General features: G+C 36.5%; 1 protein-coding gene across 2 annotated transcripts in view; it reads right to left on the bottom strand.

Moving 5' to 3' along the window:
- VWA8 (von Willebrand factor A domain containing 8) overlaps positions 1 to 19,415 on the bottom strand; it is a 391,323-nt gene that overhangs the window by 349,913 nt on the left and 21,995 nt on the right. For both annotated transcript variants that reach the window (XM_020977001.2, XM_020977000.2), the window contains exon 2: positions 9,773 to 9,850. In XM_020977001.2, coding sequence (XP_020832660.1) covers positions 9,773 to 9,850 — 78 coding nt within the window. The remainder of the gene's footprint in view (positions 1 to 9,772; positions 9,851 to 19,415) is intronic.

The following is a 19,415-nucleotide window of genomic DNA, read 5'->3' as shown; positions in this document are numbered from 1 at the left end:
AATATGTCCTCATTTTAGTCCTGGGGAACTAAGGTGTTAAAATTTTAAATGCAATATCCACTATTGCCAACGATAAAAAAAATAGATAATAGAAATACTAACAAATCTACCAACTTTATAAGTAAATGCTCCTGATTCACATAAGTCCTCTTCTAAAGCCTCAACATGCCATGGAGGTGAACTAGGGTTCTTAGCTCTATCTCTACTATGTGCCAGGCATTGGAGATACAAGTACAAATGTAAAATAGTCACTGACCTCAACATGTTAACATTTTACTAATGGAATTTATAGCAAATAAATACAAAGTGATTTCAGTAGGCACTAACAATTATGGAAATGAAAAAGGATCTCTTAAACAAAGTGGCATTTGAGCCAAGTCTTAAAGTGAGCTAAAGGTTCCATGAGAGAAGGCTTTTATAACAGTCCAGGTGAATGAATGATTAACAGTATTGTATGCAATTTATTTTTCTGTTCTACTGGAAGTGCTCACTTTGTTGGGGTAAAATTCAGAATAAAAAGATTTTTTAAAAAAGGCTCAAGCTTGAGAAACAAAAAAGATAAAACCTTATAGACTACTCAGAAATATCACATCTATATACCACACATAAATTCTTCCATCAAAGTTCAAAAGGCACTATACATTGATAGTAGAAAACATTGCAAGAAATGAAACCGATCATACTTTAATGGAAAGGAAACAACTACATAGTGCTGTGGAAATATTATTAGGTCACTGTCTGTATGTAGTCACACCACCCACTACTTAGAGAAAAAGAAAAAATCAACACTGCGTCAGAAGAAAGGGACAAGAAGACACTGCATATAGTTCCAACAAGAAATGGAGACATCAATTGGTGGAACAGATTGGTTGAACAACACAAAGAAATAATGCCCTGGTATTCAATGAACACATGGATTCCAGCTACTGGGATAAAGACTTATTGTTTGACAAAGCTCACTGGGAAAATTGAAAAGCAGTATGAAAGAGATTGGGCAGCTGAGTGACACAGTAGAGAGAGCACCAACCTCAGAATCAGGAAGACTCATCTTCCTGAGTTCAAATCTGGCCTCAGACACTTACTACCTGTGTGACCCTTGGCAAGTCACTCAATCCTGTTTGACTCAGTTTCCTCATCTGTAAAATGAGCTGGAGAAGGAAATGGCAAACTACTCCAGTATCTCTGCCAAGAAAACTCCAAATGGGGTCACAGAGTCAGACGCAACTGAAAAACAACTGAAGAACAACAAATATAAGTAAAAAGAAAAAGAGTATGCTTGTAACCCCAGTGACCAAGAGGCTGAGGCTATCAGATTTCTTGAGCTTGAGAGTACTTAGCTGCAGGAGTAATAAAGCTAATTGGACGTCTGCACAAAATTGAGCACCAATAATGTTGAGCTCCCAGGTGTAAAGGGCCACCAAGCTGCCTAAGAAGGGGAGAACTGGTCCAGATCAGAAAGAGAGCAGGTCAAAGATTAGTGATGATCAGCAATGGGACCAAGACTGTGTGAGGCTGCTACATTTTTAGCCTGGGCAACATAGGGAGATGTAGTTTTAAAAAAAAAGGTATATATAGCTTAACATTAATATTAACATTGCTATCTTCCAGTTTTCAGCCGGAACCCAACAGCAACACGTCAAACTGTATTTACCTCTTCCATTAAAAGTTCAAATCTGATTTGTTATATATAGTACACTTCCTACCAGATAGATCTCTGAAGTCAAAAACCCAAGGTTCCTGACAGGCTTCACCCAAAATACCAGTGTCTACTTTATTGGTTTTGAAAGTTCAGGTTGTTATACATAAAAGGTTCTCTTAAAGCAAGGCACAGTTGTATCTGGCTTATCAAGAAAGTGGAGTATACTGTTAAAAAAGGTTTTCATATCATGCTGCTATGAGTGCCTGTGGTATATTTTACATTAATATTTGAAACTTGCTGTATTTTTAGGATGGCCTTCAGAAAATGTGGGTCATCCTTAGAAACATACCAAAAATGGAAACAAAAATGTAAAACTGTACATCAGTACCATCTGAAAAACAAAGTATCCTGTAAAACATAATAAAAACTGGAGTGTACATCAAAGAAATTCCCAAGAATTCAATATATTCAGATCTGAGATATTCTTTTCCAAAAGTCCTTATTACTGGTTATAGTATTAACAATCAATACAATGTCCATATTCATTCAATATTCTATGTTTTCATTATATTATTTTCCTTCTATATACAAAATTATACTGATCATTTAGTGGCAAGCAAAATTTCCTATTTACTTTGTAGCCAATATGCATTCGTTTCACAGCCCTTTCAAAAAACTTTCATGGAATCATAATCCTAGAGTGAGAAGGGATCTTGGAGCTCATCTACAATGCCTTCTCATCAGTACATCTATTTAGAACAGGCAGTACAAATGGAGAACAAGTTGAGACCAGAATTATACATGAGGAGGAAAGTGGACTGGATTGCCTTCAGGAAATTGCAGAGCTTTTTAAATGACCCTAAGCTTCTTCTGGTAACAAAGGCCTATTTTTAATACCAGAATTCTACTGATGTTGCTTTATGGCTCTGAATAATTAAAAATAGGCATCACTCAGAGGCAACAGATATAACTAAGTTGTAACACATAACCAATGAGGAACTTTTAAGAAGTTCCAGATATTAGATGTTTATTGACGGTAGATATGTGTGTGTGTGTGTGTGTGTATACACATATATATGAATGTATATATGTATACATACACACATATATGTACATATATGTGTATATGCATATATAGAGACACACATATAATTTAATTCACAAGGTTATTATATGTAAATAATATATACATATTCACTGTCATCCAAAATACCACATGAAGGTGATCTCTACTATGACAAATTTCACAAAAAGAAGGCAAATTTCTCTCAAAGGCGATTTTATAATACATGGGCTTTAAAATAAGTCCTCCATACAAACAAAGGAAAGTTACAGTAAAAATTATGGCCTAAATATTTGTAATAATGTGTTATCTACAAATACTAAGATAAGATGTGGTAGTTTTCGCTGTTAACTGTTTGGGAGAAAAGCTAAAAACTGACTGTAATTAATTAACGAGCAAAAGAAAGTAACTTTAGAAAGTAACTTTATTGCAAGAACATACTGTTTAATTCTTTGCAGCTGTATCCCCAACACTGAGCACAGTGCCTGGCACATGGTACGCACTTAGTAAATACTGGCTGATTGACTAGTACTATACACCATATTGCATTAGCTTTAAGATACAAAGACAAAAATGAAACACTAACAACTGGAATGTATCAGGAAAGGTTTCACCAACAAGGTTGTACCTGAGTTAAGTTTTGAATAAACAAAGGATTGTAAGAGTCAGAGGGGACAAGAAATGCATTCTAAATATGGAAGACAGCCATGACAAAGACCTAGAGATGGAAGGGCAAGGACTGCATGTGAGGTACAGTTAAGTGTGGTTGGACCACAGAGTGAAGGAAGGGGAGTAATACATAACAAGGTCAAAAAGGTGGGTTGGGTCTAACTTGTGAAGGGTTTTAAAAGTCTAACAGAGGAGTTTATAATATGATCCTAAAGGCAATCAGGAGTTACTGTGTTTGAGTAAAGGAATAAAATGACCTGTGCTTTAAGAAAATTACTTTAACAGCAAGCTGTGAGGCAGGTAAGTTGGAATAGGAGAAGTTTGAAGCTAAAAGATAACCTGGGAAATTATTATAATAATCCAGGTGAAAGTAATGAGGTCTTGAGGTTGTGGCCATATAAGTAGAGATGAGAATGCATGTGAGAAATGTTGTGGAGCTGGAAATAACAAGATTTGAGAACTGACTAAATTATGTGAAAGGAGAGTGAGAAGTTGAGGATAATACTGAATTTGGTGACTGCATGGATGGTAGTCCCTTCTAGAAATCTGGGGAAATTTAGAAAGGGGATGGATAGTTTTGGAAAAAAATATAATAAGCTCCATCTTACACATATTGAGTTTGAGATGCCTATGAGATATCTAGCTTAAAATGTTCAATAGTTCATGATGACAGACTGGAGCTGAAGAGTGACACTAGGGCTGAATATAAAGATCTGAGATTCATCTACATAGATATGATGGTTATACCCATGAGGGTTAATTAGATTATTAAGCATTACAATAGAGAGAGGAAAAAAAAAAAGCCCAGAATAGATCCTTGCAGGTTACCCACAGTTGGGAGGAGACGGCATGATATATAGATGATAAGGTAGGAAAACCAAGAAAGGGCACTACCCCCCCAGACCCATAAAGGACAAAATGGAAAACACAGAAAGGTAACTACTAGCAAAGGAAAATACCTGAGGAACACAGAAACGGACTCAAAATATTGCCAGGAGCTGACAGTCAATAAAGCAATAATAAGTCATCTCCCTAAGAATTGGGAGCAGGTAAGTACAGACTCTTACACAAACTGTACATCACAATCACTACACTGGGAGGAGAGAATCTTGCCTGAATTACTGTTGTTTTTGCTTTTTCCTATAAGAAAGGGTGCTGGGGGACATAAAGGGGGTTACAACAAAGATTTTTGTGAAAAATAAAAAGTATCAACAAAACATTTCATTTTAACAAGGGAAAGAAAAGAGAAGGAAAGCTTTTGAGAAAATTTGGGATGAACTACAATTTAAAAGGTAGATGGGGCTATGCCTTGACAGATGGAAAGGGGAAAACTGTTCCAACACATGGGCATAAGGAGCAGCCCAGAAGCAAGAAACAGAACACCCTGTACAGCAAGGAATTTAAAAAAAAAAAACAACTAATTCATATAGAGCAAGAAGTGATGAAGCGAATCCATTAGTAGAGAACAATGAGCTCAGGATGTAAGTAATGTGTGTGTGTGTGTGTGTGTGTGTGTGTGTGTGTGTGTGTGTACACACGAGCTTGCATTTAACCTAAAATACAATAAAGGGCCTTCAAAAAGGTATAAGAATTGCTGCTTCAACTATATCCTTTAGTAATAACACACTGAATCAAAATTATGAGAAACTAGACAGACCGAGAGGTCTAGTAAAAGAAGCAGAAAGCAGTAAAGACAAGAGATAAAACAATGGACTATACTGGAAGAGGTGAAAGAAAACAATATTGTAGAAAGACTTGGTACCTGGCTGTCAAAAACAAACATTAATTCAACTCCATTAATTAATAATACAAGAAAATTTACTTTGTTGAGATGATTATTATGTTCTATAATTGTTTTTATTCAAGTACACTCCATTCAAGGATACTTCCAGTCCATTGCTTCAATAAGTAGCAGGAAGTCCACTGATTTTCACTCCCAGGACTGCAGATATGACTATCAGTACTACCATCTAGATTAGCAACGGAGTTTATATAAATGATGCATTCTTGGTTGCTTAAAATAAAAATTTTTTTAAAAAGCAATCCTGATTCCTGGTTCTTCAAGTAACTGACATGACACGCCTAGCATTGCTAACATTTTCTCACACCACAAACTAAAAAAGTTCTCCAGAACTTCTATGCCTTTCCATTTTCAGTTAGGTATGTAACCCATCATTTTTATTTCCATAACTGGAGTTATTCTTAAAAACCAAAAAAAAAATCAAAATACAATACATCTAGTGATTTCAGGGGAAAGAACACTGGACTGCATAAAAAGATCAGGATTCTAAGTCTAGCTCTCTCCTTAACTAACTGTGTGAGCCTGGACAAGTGTCTGCACCTGCATGGATCCTAGGCTCCAACATATTGTTGGATTCTGGCTTCTAATCCATTCTGCTACTTCCTTCTGTTTAATGGGTGAGTTCATCCCATTCACATTCACTGTTATAATTAACTGCATTTCCAGTCATCCAATTTTCTCTTTATCTTGTCCCTCCTCTAAAATCTGTTTTGCTTCTGACCACTGCCTTCCTTTACTGCGTCTCCCTTTTATTATCCCCATCTTTATTCCTTTTCGCTCCTCTCTTCCCTGTGGGGTAAGATAGATTTCTATATCCAATTGAATGGATACACATACGTATATATGTACGTGTGTGTGTGTATATATATATATATATATATATATATATATATATATATATATATGTATATGTATGCATATATACATATACACAGATATATATTCCCCCCACCTTTGAACCAACTTAGATGAGAGTGAGATTCAAGAATCCCTCTCTCTCACCTATCCATTTTTTTTATATTATCCTACCATAATCAACTCACTTCCAAGCCCTCTGTCTATGTAGAATACTTCTTCCTGCCCTAATAATGATGTTCTTAGAAGTTATATGTATTACCTTCCTATAAAGAAATGCAAACAGCTTAACCTTACTGAGTCCCTTATGATTTCTCCTTCATGTTTTTGATTCTCTTGAGTCTTGTATTTCGAAATCAAATTTTCTATTCAGCTCTGGTCTTTTCATCAGGAATGTTTGAAAGTACTCTATTTCATTAAATATCAGTTTTCCCCTCAAAGGATTATAATCACTTTTGCTGGGTAGGTTTTTCTTGGTTGTAGTTCTAACTCTTTTGCCTTTCAGAACATCGTATTCCAAGCACTCTACTGCTTCAGTGTGGTAGCTGTTAAATCTTATGTGATCCTGACAGTGGCTCCAAGATATTTTGAACAGTTTCTTTCTGGCTGCTTTAAGTATTTTCTGTTTGACCTGGGAGCTCTGGAATTTGATTATTATATTCTCAGGAATTTTCAGCTTGGGATCTTATTCAAGTGATGGCCAACAGATTCTTTCAATTTCTATTTTACCCTTTAGTTCTAGGATACTGGGGCAATTTTCCTTGATAGTTTCTTGAACTACAATGTCTAAGTTTTTTTCTTTGATCGTGGCTTTCAGGGAGTCAAAATATTCTTAAATTATCTCTCCTGGATCTATTTTCCAGATTAGTTGTTTTTCTAATGAGACAATTCACATTTTCTTCTATTTTTTTTTCATTCTTTTGACTTTGTTTTATTGTTTATTCATGTCTCATGGAGTCATTAGCTTCCACTTGCCCAATTCTAATTTTTGAGGGATAATTTTCTTTAGTATACCTCGTTGTACCTCTTTTTCCATTAGGCTAATTCTGCTTGTTAAGAAGGTATTTTCATCAGTGAAATTTTGTACCACCTTTTCCATTTGGCCAATTCTATTTTTAAGGTATTATTTTCTTCATTACTTTTGTGCCTCTTTTATAACTGTCTTCCTATACCCTCATTTCATTGCTCCTCAGGGTCCCTGCTCCTTCTTGACCAAAAGTGTTCCTCTCTGCTCTTCAACTGTGACTCAGAAGTGGGTATAGGCAATGCAGCTGCCAAACCGCATCCAGTCCTACATCCAGTGCTGCAATCTCTTTCTGACCAATTACGGTCTCTGGCTTGACAGCTCCTGGTGTTGCTGCTGCTTCGATCGCCACCACCTAGTCCCTCCACTGATGTTGCATCCTTTTGTTGGCTCTGCCACTCCAGAATTTGATTTGAGATGTTATATTTTAAAGTTGTTAGGAGGAGAGTTGGGAGAGCTCAGCTAAGTGCTTCCTCTATTCTCATCTTGGCTGAGCCCTGACACAAATATTCTTAAGAGCAAGCTATGAAAAATATGACCTACTTAGATGGAACATCAAAAGGTAAAACAAAAAAATCTAAAGATGTTAAATGGGAGAATGTTTTAAGGGAGATCTCCCTTCAAAGGTTTTTAATGTATTTGGGAACAAATAACTTTTGTTCTTTTATAGTTTTTACTTTATCTCAGCTATGACATAGGATATGAAATGTGTCACTGTTAAGACCCCCTGCTTGGATATCCCTGTGGATCCTACAACATGTGACAAGGGAGTTCTCAGTGAGAAGGGCTCCACGTGATTGTTTTTGTGACTGCGGCACGAAACCAAACTATTTCAGCTGATCCCAAGAGGGCTGGCAAATCTATGCCATTTTAGGTGCTACCAAAAAGGGTAGTTATGAGCCATGAGGCAAAATGGAAAGTATACAGGACTAAGGGTCAGAAGACTTAGCCTCATGATCTCAAGCAAATCATTTAACCTCTCTAAATCTCTATTTCTCCATCTACAAAATGAAGAAAAATAGACCTGACAACCTTACAGGTTGTAAAGACCAGATCAGCTAGTATTTATAAAAGGATTTTGAAAACTATAGAGTGCTATGCTACATGGTACAGGGTGTCCCAAAAGTCTTAGTGCAGTTTAAAGCTTTCACAGCTTACCACTGTAAGTTATTAAGTAAGTGTGGTTACTATCATATGATATGATTATGTTGTTCTTGGTGGTTTTCAGAGAGGGCTGAGAGTAACCACAATCTTTTTGCTTCACTGATACTAAAAAGACCTTTCTACACAGTGTACACATAAAGTTCTTAGGTTAGCGAAAGCAGATGCTATTTGAAGAACTATGCTATTTGTGACCCTGTAAACCATCCCACTGAGAATGAATACAAAATCAAATGCAAATAGGGAAAACAGCAAATAACAGGATTTTATAGTACACACAACTTTTATGAATTTTAATAGCCTTTCAATGTTGCTGACAAGCAAAAATAAAGCAACCTTTCAGATGGGTTCAAAATCTTCTGAGCTATACTCACAGTCACAGGGATGTGACCTTTGTTAGCCCAGAATATGAGAGTACAATATTGGGAGAATAAACTAAATTTGAATTTTTACTGAAATTCTTGTCTTGTCTCTAGCCTATTTTTTCATAAATAAGATAACTGTATTTGTCCTCTGCATTATTATTCCTTTACGATCCCTCTCCCTCCTTTTTTCTGTCAAGTGTCATAAACCATGAAATCCATAATTTTGGGTATTTGCCAGTGTGTCTATGCCTCACTGTCGGGAAGGAAAAGCAAAAAAGTTCTCTCCACACAGTGACTATCCCCTAGAAATAGTCTTTAACAAAATAAATAGTGATTTTATCTATATTAAATAACAACAAAACTCACGGCTACTAAAATGGAAAAGAAGTACTTATTTTTTAAGATTAAAGCACTCACCCTTCCTTTCATTTAACAAATTCAAACTACCAAAGTGTAAGGAGATATGTGCAATCAGTTACAAACACTTTTTTACGTTTTCTTAATTAACTGTTAGTAGTTAACTAAATATACTTTGGAAATGGTTTGTGTATCCAAGTTTATCTTCTGTGTCAAAATAAAATGCATCTATGAAAAAATACTATACAAAAGGCAAAAAGATGATGTTTGATGTTCATCCTTCTCACCAAAGCCGAAGGTAACTGTAAATGGTTAATATTCTAATCATCATAAACATATAGTCTAGAAATTAGTTATCATCAATAACAACAATGGTAACTGACATTTATATAGCACTTTATTTTCAAAGCACTTCACATACATTAGATTTTCTTATTCTTATTCAATTGTTAAGGACCTGAAGCATTCAAGCCAATTGTACCTGAATTAAAATATTCTTTTTTTTCCTGGAACACTAGACCAGCATATTTCAAACATTCTTTTACAGCTTTATTAACTTTTGCAAAATATGCTACTATTCAAAGAATTTTTTTCACATTTATTTATTTAATTTTAGTTTTCAACATTCACTTTTGTAAGATTTTGAGTTTTTAATTTTCTTTTCTTTCCTTCCCCTCTCCCCCAAAGAATTTTTAAAAGGTAGAAGAAGGCTTGGAGGACATTGAATTTAACCCCTGCCCCTTTCTAACAACAGAAGGATAAACTTTGCTTACCACTAAGATGTAAATAAACAACAACCATGCATTAGTAACTGTTATGGAAAATTAATGGTTCTTACTGTAGTTCTTTGGCACAAGTTCCGGATTCTTGGGAGTTTTCAGTTTATATGACACATCTCCAATATGAACTGTATCACCTAAAAACAAAGTAAATAAAATCAACTGCAAGAAAAAGAGGCTAAAATGCGTTCAGTAATGTTTTTGACCTAAAGAGAGGAATGTACAAGTGGGTCACGCAGTCTTGCCCCAGAACCTCAGCACCTGTACTTAGGGAGGCTTTGGGGCAAGCTTCCTACTGAAATTTACCCTACATAATAGAGGAATGAGGTACTGGGGTGTTTGGATAACTCCCAGTTAAATTAAATGACACTGAAATACAATAAAATAAGTAAGTCTCTGTTTAAAAAGAAAAAAAGTTTGTATTATTTATAGGACACTAGCAAATAAATCAGGGCTTGGGAAATTCCTAGAAGCAGGTCACCATGGTGCCTCACAACAGCAACATAGTTTTACCCAAAACTTCAAAAATGTATTTGATAATCCTAAATATGTCTATGTTTTACTATCACAAAAACCTTAGGGACCCACCTTGGCACTCATCACTTTTAGCTACCATGTCTTATGTCTGTCCTGGTTCCTTCTCCACCCAATATACCCTTGGGGGCCCTAATCTGGGTCTCACCTCACTACAGGTAGTCCCTGCCCTGTGAAATCACACTACTTTTTGTTTGTTTCACTGAATGATGAAAAATGGACCTAGAACCAAAATAAATGTATTGAACTTTGTCTGAGAAAGAAGGTCACACTCAGTATAACATTCAAGATATTCACACCATTTACATGAAATACTCTTCACTGTGCCTTTATTTCAGTAGCATTTCAAGTCTTCCATGCCCCTTAATGGAGGAGGAGGAGAAGGGAACAAGCATTTATTAAATGCCTACCATGTTCAAAGCACTGTGGTAAGTGCTTTATACATATTGTCTTACTTCAGAAGCTTACTGTTTCTCCAACTGTAAAACTGGTATGATAATAATCCATGCTACCAGAAATATATTGTCAGGAGACTGACTTAAGCCTCACATCCTAAAGGAATTGTCCAAGAATACCCCAAAGAAAGTTAAACAAATTATGGCACATGAATGTTATAAAATATTATTATGCCAGAAGAAATGAAAAGAGGAATTCAGAATCACTTGTATAAAATTATAGAGTGAAGTAAATCCATAAGAACAACAGATATAACCACAACAAAATTTTAAAAAGACAATAAAACAAAATAAAACGATGTCGCTGTAATGACCAATTTTGGCTCCAGAGAAGAGATGATGAAATGTACCTTTCATTACAGAAGTAAGGTATTATGGGTTTGCAATGTTGCATATTTTATAAAACATGATTACTTGCTTTTGCTTAACTGGTTTTTCCTTTGTTACAAAGGAACAAATTACTCTTGCCTCCTCTCAGAAAAAAATACCTAAAAATGAACCTGAAAATCTGAGCAGCCTCCTCAGATATAAACTCCCAGGAGTGAAACTAGGTTAACGTGGCATGACTGACATCATTAGATGGGACCCTGCACAAACTAAGCAACTATGTGGAGAATGCAAGTCTAAGATTTCTGTGTTTTTTCCCTTCTCAAATTTCTCAAAAGTACTTTGCTTGCACCTCTTCCCTCTATACTCTTCTCACTTACTCTCATATCCCTGTTATCTTTGCACTTGTCCTTGACTCCTACCCATTAGACTTTAAATTCTCTGAAAGCAGGGTCTGTGCCCCCACTATGTGAGTTTTAAAATTAAACGTTCTATTGGAAACATAAGTGGGTCCTGCTTCCAACACATACTAATCATGTGACCATGGGGAAAGTATACTCTACACTAGTAGTATCAAACTGAACTAGAAACAGGCCACTAAACCATAGGATTCTTGCAGGCCACATACTGACTTAAAAAACTATAGATTAACATCATCCATATTCTACAGTATTTTATTTATTTTGTTAAATTATTTCCTAGGTATATATGCAAATATAATTGGGAAATATTTTTAAATTTTAATTTTTTTAAATAAAAAAATTTTTAAATGTAATCTGACAAATTAGGAAATATTTAACAAAATAGAAAAATACAACAGAACCTAGATAACATTACATTTTAAAACTAAGTCAAGATGTGCCCTATAAGGATCATTATATACAAATTTGTGGCCTTTTTTTTTCCACAAGGCAATTGAGGTTAAGTGACTTTCCCAGGGTCACACAGCTAGTAAATGCCAAGTGTCATTTGAACTCAGTCCTCCTGACTCCAGGGCCAGTGTTCTATACACTGCACTACCTGGCTGCCATGTCTTTTTTTCTATTTGAGTTTGACAGATACTGCACACAACTCTTTAAGACTATTCACTACGGAGACAGTTTCAAGCTGTACTGGTAAACACTTTCCACTTCAAGGAGCTCTCTATAGTAATAAAATAACAGGTCAAGTCTCTAGCTCTATCAGAAACAACATTAAACACCAGTACAGATGACTAACTGTGTAGTAACTAGTTACATGTAAAATTTATGAGTTTCAATGCATAAATGTTTGCTGAATTCTGTAAGGAAAGCAAAAACTTCTTTGTCACTGGAGCAAAGCAATATAGAACTATCTAAATGTACCTAAGGTAATTAAGTACTTTGAACATTATCCCAACTCTAAAGTTCACTTCTGTCTGACATGATATACTCATGTAACACTCTTTGTGTTGGTTTACTAGTTTTCTTTTGTTCTGACTATTCCTTATGTGTCTACAATCAATCATGCAACAGGCATCTGTCTTCAACAGAAAGCTTTTAGAGGATACAGCCTATTTCTCTCTAGTCCAGCACAGCTACTCAGAGCAGTCTCCAATTAACAAAGAAAGAAGTCAAGAAAACCCACCCGGCTCTAGCTATTCTAAACACTAACTAAAAATTATTAGGTCGTAAACTTCTTCAGGGAAGAAGTTGTATCAATTTATTCACCTCTGTATCCCTAGTCCTAATGCTATGACTTACACAAAGCAGGTATTAAACAAAGTTTGTCATTAAATTGAACAAGGAAAGTAAGCCATTACTAAGTCAATAAGGTCACCAAACACTTTGGGATTTGAACTATATTAAAAGATTCCATAAATGGCAATGTAGGGCAATGAGTTCCAAACTTTTTTTAATTACATATCCTTATCAGTAAAAATTTGAGGACACATCATCTCAATATATGTATATGTTACTTATTTATAAAGCATATACATGAAATATTGCCCTAACAATTACTTATATTATAAAATTTACACAAAAACAGAAACTATAAAACAAGGTAAAGGTGAAATAATATTTGATCCTAGAGTCAACAGAAAGCCAATGGAGTTTACTGAACATGGAAATGATTGGTCATACCTGCACTTTAATATTTGTCAAATGTGTGAAGAGTATTTTGGAATGGGGAGACACTTGAGGCAGGAAGTTCAGGCAAAAGGTAGAGAGAGCATGAACTAGGGTAACTGTGGTGGGAATAGAAAGAAAGGGACAGATTAATGAAAGATAGGTTGAGATGGAGATGAAAAGATTTGTCAATTAATTGGATACATGAAGTGAAGAAGAATGCTGAGCAGAGGATGGCACTAAGATTATAAATCTAAGTGACTAGAGTAACAGTGGTGCCCTTGTTAAAAATTAGGAAAGTTCAGGGGGGTAGGTTTAAAGAAAAAGACAAAGCAATGAAATCTCTGTTCGATCAACACTCATTCATGCCTGCTCATCCTGTGCAGCTCACTCTTTCCCATTAAAAAGAAAACCCAAGGGCTCTTACTCATCAGCCACTACCCCCAGTGCAGAGCCCGTCTTGCCTACAGCAACCATGAGGTGATCTGGAGGAGAAGGCATGGAGACCATTGAGAGGAGTGAGAAATTTTGCCTATTGGAGACGGCGAGGCTGAGGTTAGGTTATAACCTCCGTGAAGGCCAAACACCCAGAGGCCATGGTAGGACAACGGTGGAAGGGTGTAGGTTGGGGAGCGTTAAGCAATAATGGGTAGACAGGGTGTAGTTGTGTTGGAGACAAGTCCATGGTGAGAGCTGAATGAGAACCATCTTCCCACCCTGCCAATGGATGATATGCTGGTCTCCTTGGGATCACACCACCGGCCCGTGGAGATGTACTGCCCCCAGTTTGAAGAGCACTGGTCTGAGAGATCTAAGAAATCTGTAATATCCCAGAGATAAAAGGGAAACTGGGGGATTTTTGGAACAAAATAAAGAAAATTAAGTATATTTTATGCCAAAAAATTACTGAAAATTGAACATGAGAGATAGAGTATTTCTATTATAGATATTTTCTAGAAGAATTCCCATTCACAATATATGGAGCAACATGCTTCCATAGAACATTTATGAAAACACCATGTTAAAGTTTTTACTAACAGTAGACTACCACCAAAAATAAAGGAAGTATTGGGGGGGAACCAAAAAATCCTGAATTTTTTTCCTTTCTGGGCAGAAAAAAAAAAATCAATGTTTGCATATCAGTACAGGCTGAACATACTATGAAACTGTGACTGATCAAGATAAAAAACAGGAAAGCTCTTGGTTCCTCCAAGAATGTACCAGAATAATGCTGAGATAATCTTTTATTCAAGGAACTTAAGCTTTTCAAATTCACTCTTGAATCTTTACCATATTATCACAAAGAAAATATTGCTTCCTTATACAAAATGAGAAATGAAAAAATCTAACTCCTGAACACAGCTATACAAATTAGGGGCAGAAATAATCACAACTGGCATTTATATACCATTGTAATGTTTGCAAAGCTCTTCTTATATATTACCTCATTTGAAGCTCATAGAAAGGTTACAAAATACAAGCTACAGGTATCATCAGCTCCATTTTACAGATGTGTGTTAAATGACCTGCGCATGGTGCCAATCTACTAAATGTCCTGACTAATTCATACACTGAGGCCACTCAACTGCTAGTTCTTTTTTACCTTTTAAGTAGATTATACTATGCAACTGAAGAGGGAAAAATGTTTATTATACTGGGTTAGTTCTTTTTCCCCCCAATGTATTTATTTATTTTTTAGTTTTCAACATTCACTTCCACTAGATTTTTTTCCTTTTCTTTTCTTTTCCTTTTTTTTTTTTTAGGTGAGGCAATTGGGTTGCCCAATTGTTGCCCAGGGTCATACAGCTAGTAAGTGTTAAGTAGCTGAGGCCGCATTTGAACTCAGATCCTCCCAACTCCAGGGCTAGTGCTCTATCCGCTGTGCCACCTAGCTGCCCCTCACAAGATTTTGAGTTCCAAATTCTCCATGATGGCCTGCATTCTGATTCCCCCTTCACCCAATCTGTTCTCCCTTCTATTACCATTCCCCCCTTCCCTTATCCCCTTCCCCTTCTATTTTCCTGTAGGGTAAGATAGATTTCTATACCCCATTGCCTGTATATCTTATTTCCCAGCTGCATGCGGAAACAATTTCTAACATTGGTTTCTAACACTTTGAGTTCCAAATTCTCAACTCTCCTCCCTCCCCACCAACCGTCACCAAGAAAACAAGCAATTTGACATAGGCTATACATGTACAGTCATACAGAACACTTCCATAATAGTCATGTTGTGAAAGACTACCTGTATTTCCCTCTATCCTATCCCACCCCCATTTATTCTATTCTCTCCTTTGTCCCTGTCCCTCCTCAAAAGTGTTTGCTTCTGATTACCCCCTACCCAAATCTACCCTCTCTTTTATCACCCCTCCCTCTTTTATCCCCTTCCCTCCTACTTTCCTATAGGGTAAGACAGATTTCCATATCCCAATTGGGTGTGTGTTATTCCCTACCTAAATCAAATCCTATGAGATTAAGATTCACTCATTCCCTTTCACTTCCCACTTCTTCCCCTCTACTGTAAAAACTTTTTCTTGCCTCTTTTTACTCCATTCTACCTCTCCCTTTCTCCTTCTCCCAGTATATTCGTCTTTCACCCCTTAATTTTCTTTTTTAGATATCATCCCTTCATATTCAACTCACCCTGCGCCCTTAATTATATATATATATATTCCCTCCAACTACCCTAATACTGAGAAAGGTCTCATGAGTTACAAATATCAGCCTTCCACGCAGGAATGTAAACAGTTCAACTTTAATAAGTTCCTTATGATTTGTCTTTCTTGTTTACCTTTTCATGCTTCTCTTGAGTCTTGTATTTGAAAGTCAATTTTTCTATTCAGCTCTGATCTTTTCATCAAGAATGCTTGAGGAATAACTTGTATTTTTATATATTTGACTTAATTCTCTATATATTTCAGAAATGAGGCCCTTATCAGAGAGACTGGTTATAAAACTTCTTTCCCAATTTTCTACCTTCCTTCTAATCTTAGTTGCATTGGCTTTGTTTGTGCAAAACTTTTCAATTTAATGTAATCAAAGTTATCCATTTTGCTTTTCGTAGTGTTCTCTATCTCCTGTTTGGTCATGAATTCTTCTGTTTTCCATAAATCTCATAGGTAAACTATTCCTTGCTCTCCCAGTATGCTTACAGTATCAGCCTTCATATCTAAATCACGAACTCATTTTGACTTTATTTTGGTATATGGAATGAGATTTTGATCAATGCCTAGTTTCTGCCATACTCTTTTCTAGTTTTCCCAGCAGTTTTTTTCAAAAAGTGGGTTTTTATCCCAAATTTATAAAAATACAAGTCATTCCCCAATTGATAAATGATCAAATGATATGAACAGGCAGTTCTCAGATGAAGAAATTAAAGCCATCTGAAAAAGTAAAGCCATATGAAAAAATGCTCTAACTCACTATTGATTAGAGAAATGCAAATCAAAACAACTCTGAGGTACCACATCACACCTATCAGATTGGCCAACATGACAAAACAAGAAAATGATAATTGTTGGAGAAGATATGGGAAAATTGGAACACTAATGCGTTGTTGGTGGAGTTGTGAAATGATCCAACCATTTTGGAGAGCAATTTGGAACTATGCTCTAAGGGCTATAAAAATGTGCCTACCCTTTGACCCTACAAGAGCACTTCTAAGGCTATATCATAAAGAGATCACACAAATTGGAAAAAGAACCACATGTACAAAAATATTTATGGCAGCTCTTTTTGTGGTGGCAAAGAATTGGAAATTAAGAGGATGCCCATCAACTGGGGAATGTCTGAACAAGTTGTGGTATATGCATGTAATGGAATACTATTGTTCTGTAAGAAACAATGAACAGGCTGACTTCAGAAAAACCTGGAAAGATCTGTATAGTCTGATGCTGAGTGAAATGAGCAGAACTAAGAGAACATTGTACACAATAACAGCCACGTTGTGAGATGACTAATATTGATAAATTTAACTCTTCCCAGCAATAAAAGGATCTAAGACATCTCTAAAGGCCTAGTGATGGAAAATGCTATCCACATCCAAAGAAAGAACTATGGAGTTTGAATGCAGATCGAGGCATATCATTTGCTATTTTTTTTTCTTCCACTGAGTTTTGTTTCCTCTTTCTGGTGATTCCTCCTAGTGGTTCTAATTCTTACTTACAACATCACTAATGTGAAAATATGTTTAATAGGAATGTATATGTATAGCCTACATCAGATTGTGCACCATCTTGGGGAGGGTGGTAGGGATGAAGGTGGAGAAAATTTTTAAACTCAAAAGCATATGAAAGTGATTATTGATAATTCAAAATAAATTAACTAAAAAAAGAATGCTTGAAAGTCCTCTATTTCACTGAATGTCCATTTCTTTTCCCCTGAAGCCCTATACTCAGTTTTGCTGAGTAGGTGATTCTTGGTTTTTAATCCTAGCTCCTTTGACCTCCAGAAAATCATATTCCAAGCCCCTCTTATCTCTTAATGTAGAAACTGCTAAATCTTATGTTATCCCGACTGTGTTTCCACAAAGTTTGAAGTTTCTTTCTGGCTGCTTGTAGTATTTTTTCCTTGACCTGGGAACTCTAGGATTTGGCTATAATATTCCTAGGAGTTTTCCTTTGGGGATCTTTTTCAGGAGGTGATCGATGGATTCTTTCAATTTCTATTTTACCTTCTGGTTATAGAATATCAGGGCAGTTTTCCTTGATAATCTCTTGAAAGATGATGTCTATGCTCTTTCCTTTATCATGGCTTAGAGATAGTCCAATAATTTTTAAATTCTCTCTCCTGGATCTATTTTCCAGGTCAGTTGTTTTTCCAATGAGATATTTCACATTGTTTTCTAATTTTTCATTCTTTTGGATTTGTTTTACAGTGTCTTGATTTCTCATAAAGCCACTAGCTTCCAATTGCTCTATCATAATTTTTAAGGAAGTATTTTCTTCAGTAATATTTTGGACTTCCTTTTCCATTTGGCCAATTTTGCTTTTGAAGGCATTCTTCTCCTCATTGACCTTTTAGACCTCTTTTGCCATTTGGATTAGGCTATTTTTTAAGGTCTTATTTTCTTCAGTATTTTTTGGGGTCTCCTTTAGCAAGCTGTTGACTTGTTTTTCATGATTTTCTTGCATCACTCTCATTTCTCTGCCCAATTTTTCCTCTACTTCTACTTCTCTTACTTGCTTTTTCAAAATCCTTTTTGAGCTCTTCTATGGCCTAAGACCAACTCATATTTTTCTTGGAGGCTTTAGATGTAGGAGCTTTGACTTTATTGTCTTCTTCTGGTTGTATGTTTTGATCTTCTCTGTCATCAAAGTAAGATTCTATAGTCTAAGTTTGTTTTTTTTTCCCTGTTTGTTCACATTCCCAGCCAATTACTTGACTTTTACACTCTTTGTTAAGGTAGGGCTCTGTTTCCAGAGTAGAAGGTGTACTGTCCCAAGCTTCAGAAGTTTTGTGCAGCTGTTTTCAGAGATACTACGAGGGACCTGTAAATTTTCAGTTCTTCCAAGATGGTATGATCAAAGAGAGGTGTTTACTCCTTTCCTGGCCTGTACTCTGGTCTATGAGTGGCCACAAGCACTCTTTTCTGTCTTCGAACTGTGAGGAGGATTCACTCTCTACCGCCAACACAAGCTCTACCACACCACTGCTTCTCCTTGCCCCAGGACTGCCACCCTAAACCTATGACCCAGATCCAAGCATGGGCAAAGCAAGAGAATCCTGCCTCAGCACTAGCAAAGAGAACCCTGCAATCTCCCTTTGATCAACTACTCAATCCCCCCACCATCTGTGGGCTGAGAGCTCTGGAAGCATCCACAGCCTCCACCGCCCCAGGGCTTTGCCAGAGCTAGTGCTGGACCATGCTCCTCTCTCACCCAGGTCCGACAGACCTTTCCTACTGACCTTGTAAGTTGTCTTTGGCATTTGTGGGTTGATAAGTCTGGAAACCACCACAGCTGCCCATGATTTAGTCCCCTGAGGCCTGCTCCAGGTTTGCTGGGACCCCGTCTTTACCAGCATGCCCACACTGAACCATGCTCCTCTCCCAGCCCTGTGCAATAGACCTTTCTCAGCAACCATCCAGGTTGTCTCGGGCTGGAAATTCATTTCACTCTGTCTTTTTTGTGGGTTCTGCTGCTCTAGAATTTGTTAAGAGTCATTTTTACAGGCATTTCGAGAGGTTTGGGGGAGTGCTCAAGCAAGTCCCTGCTTTTACTCCACCATCTTGGCTCTGCCCCTTATTGCAGGAGTTCTTAACCTGCACCCATGAACTTATTTTAAAAATATTTAGACTAA

Source organism: Phascolarctos cinereus, unplaced genomic scaffold (assembly GCF_003287225.1).
Source record: "Phascolarctos cinereus isolate Bilbo 61053 unplaced genomic scaffold, phaCin_HiC Scaffold_7;HRSCAF=346, whole genome shotgun sequence".
NCBI lineage: Eukaryota > Metazoa > Chordata > Mammalia > Diprotodontia > Phascolarctidae > Phascolarctos > Phascolarctos cinereus.
The sequence above is the reverse complement of the archived record's forward strand: the minus strand, read 5'-3'. Positions and strand labels throughout refer to the sequence as shown.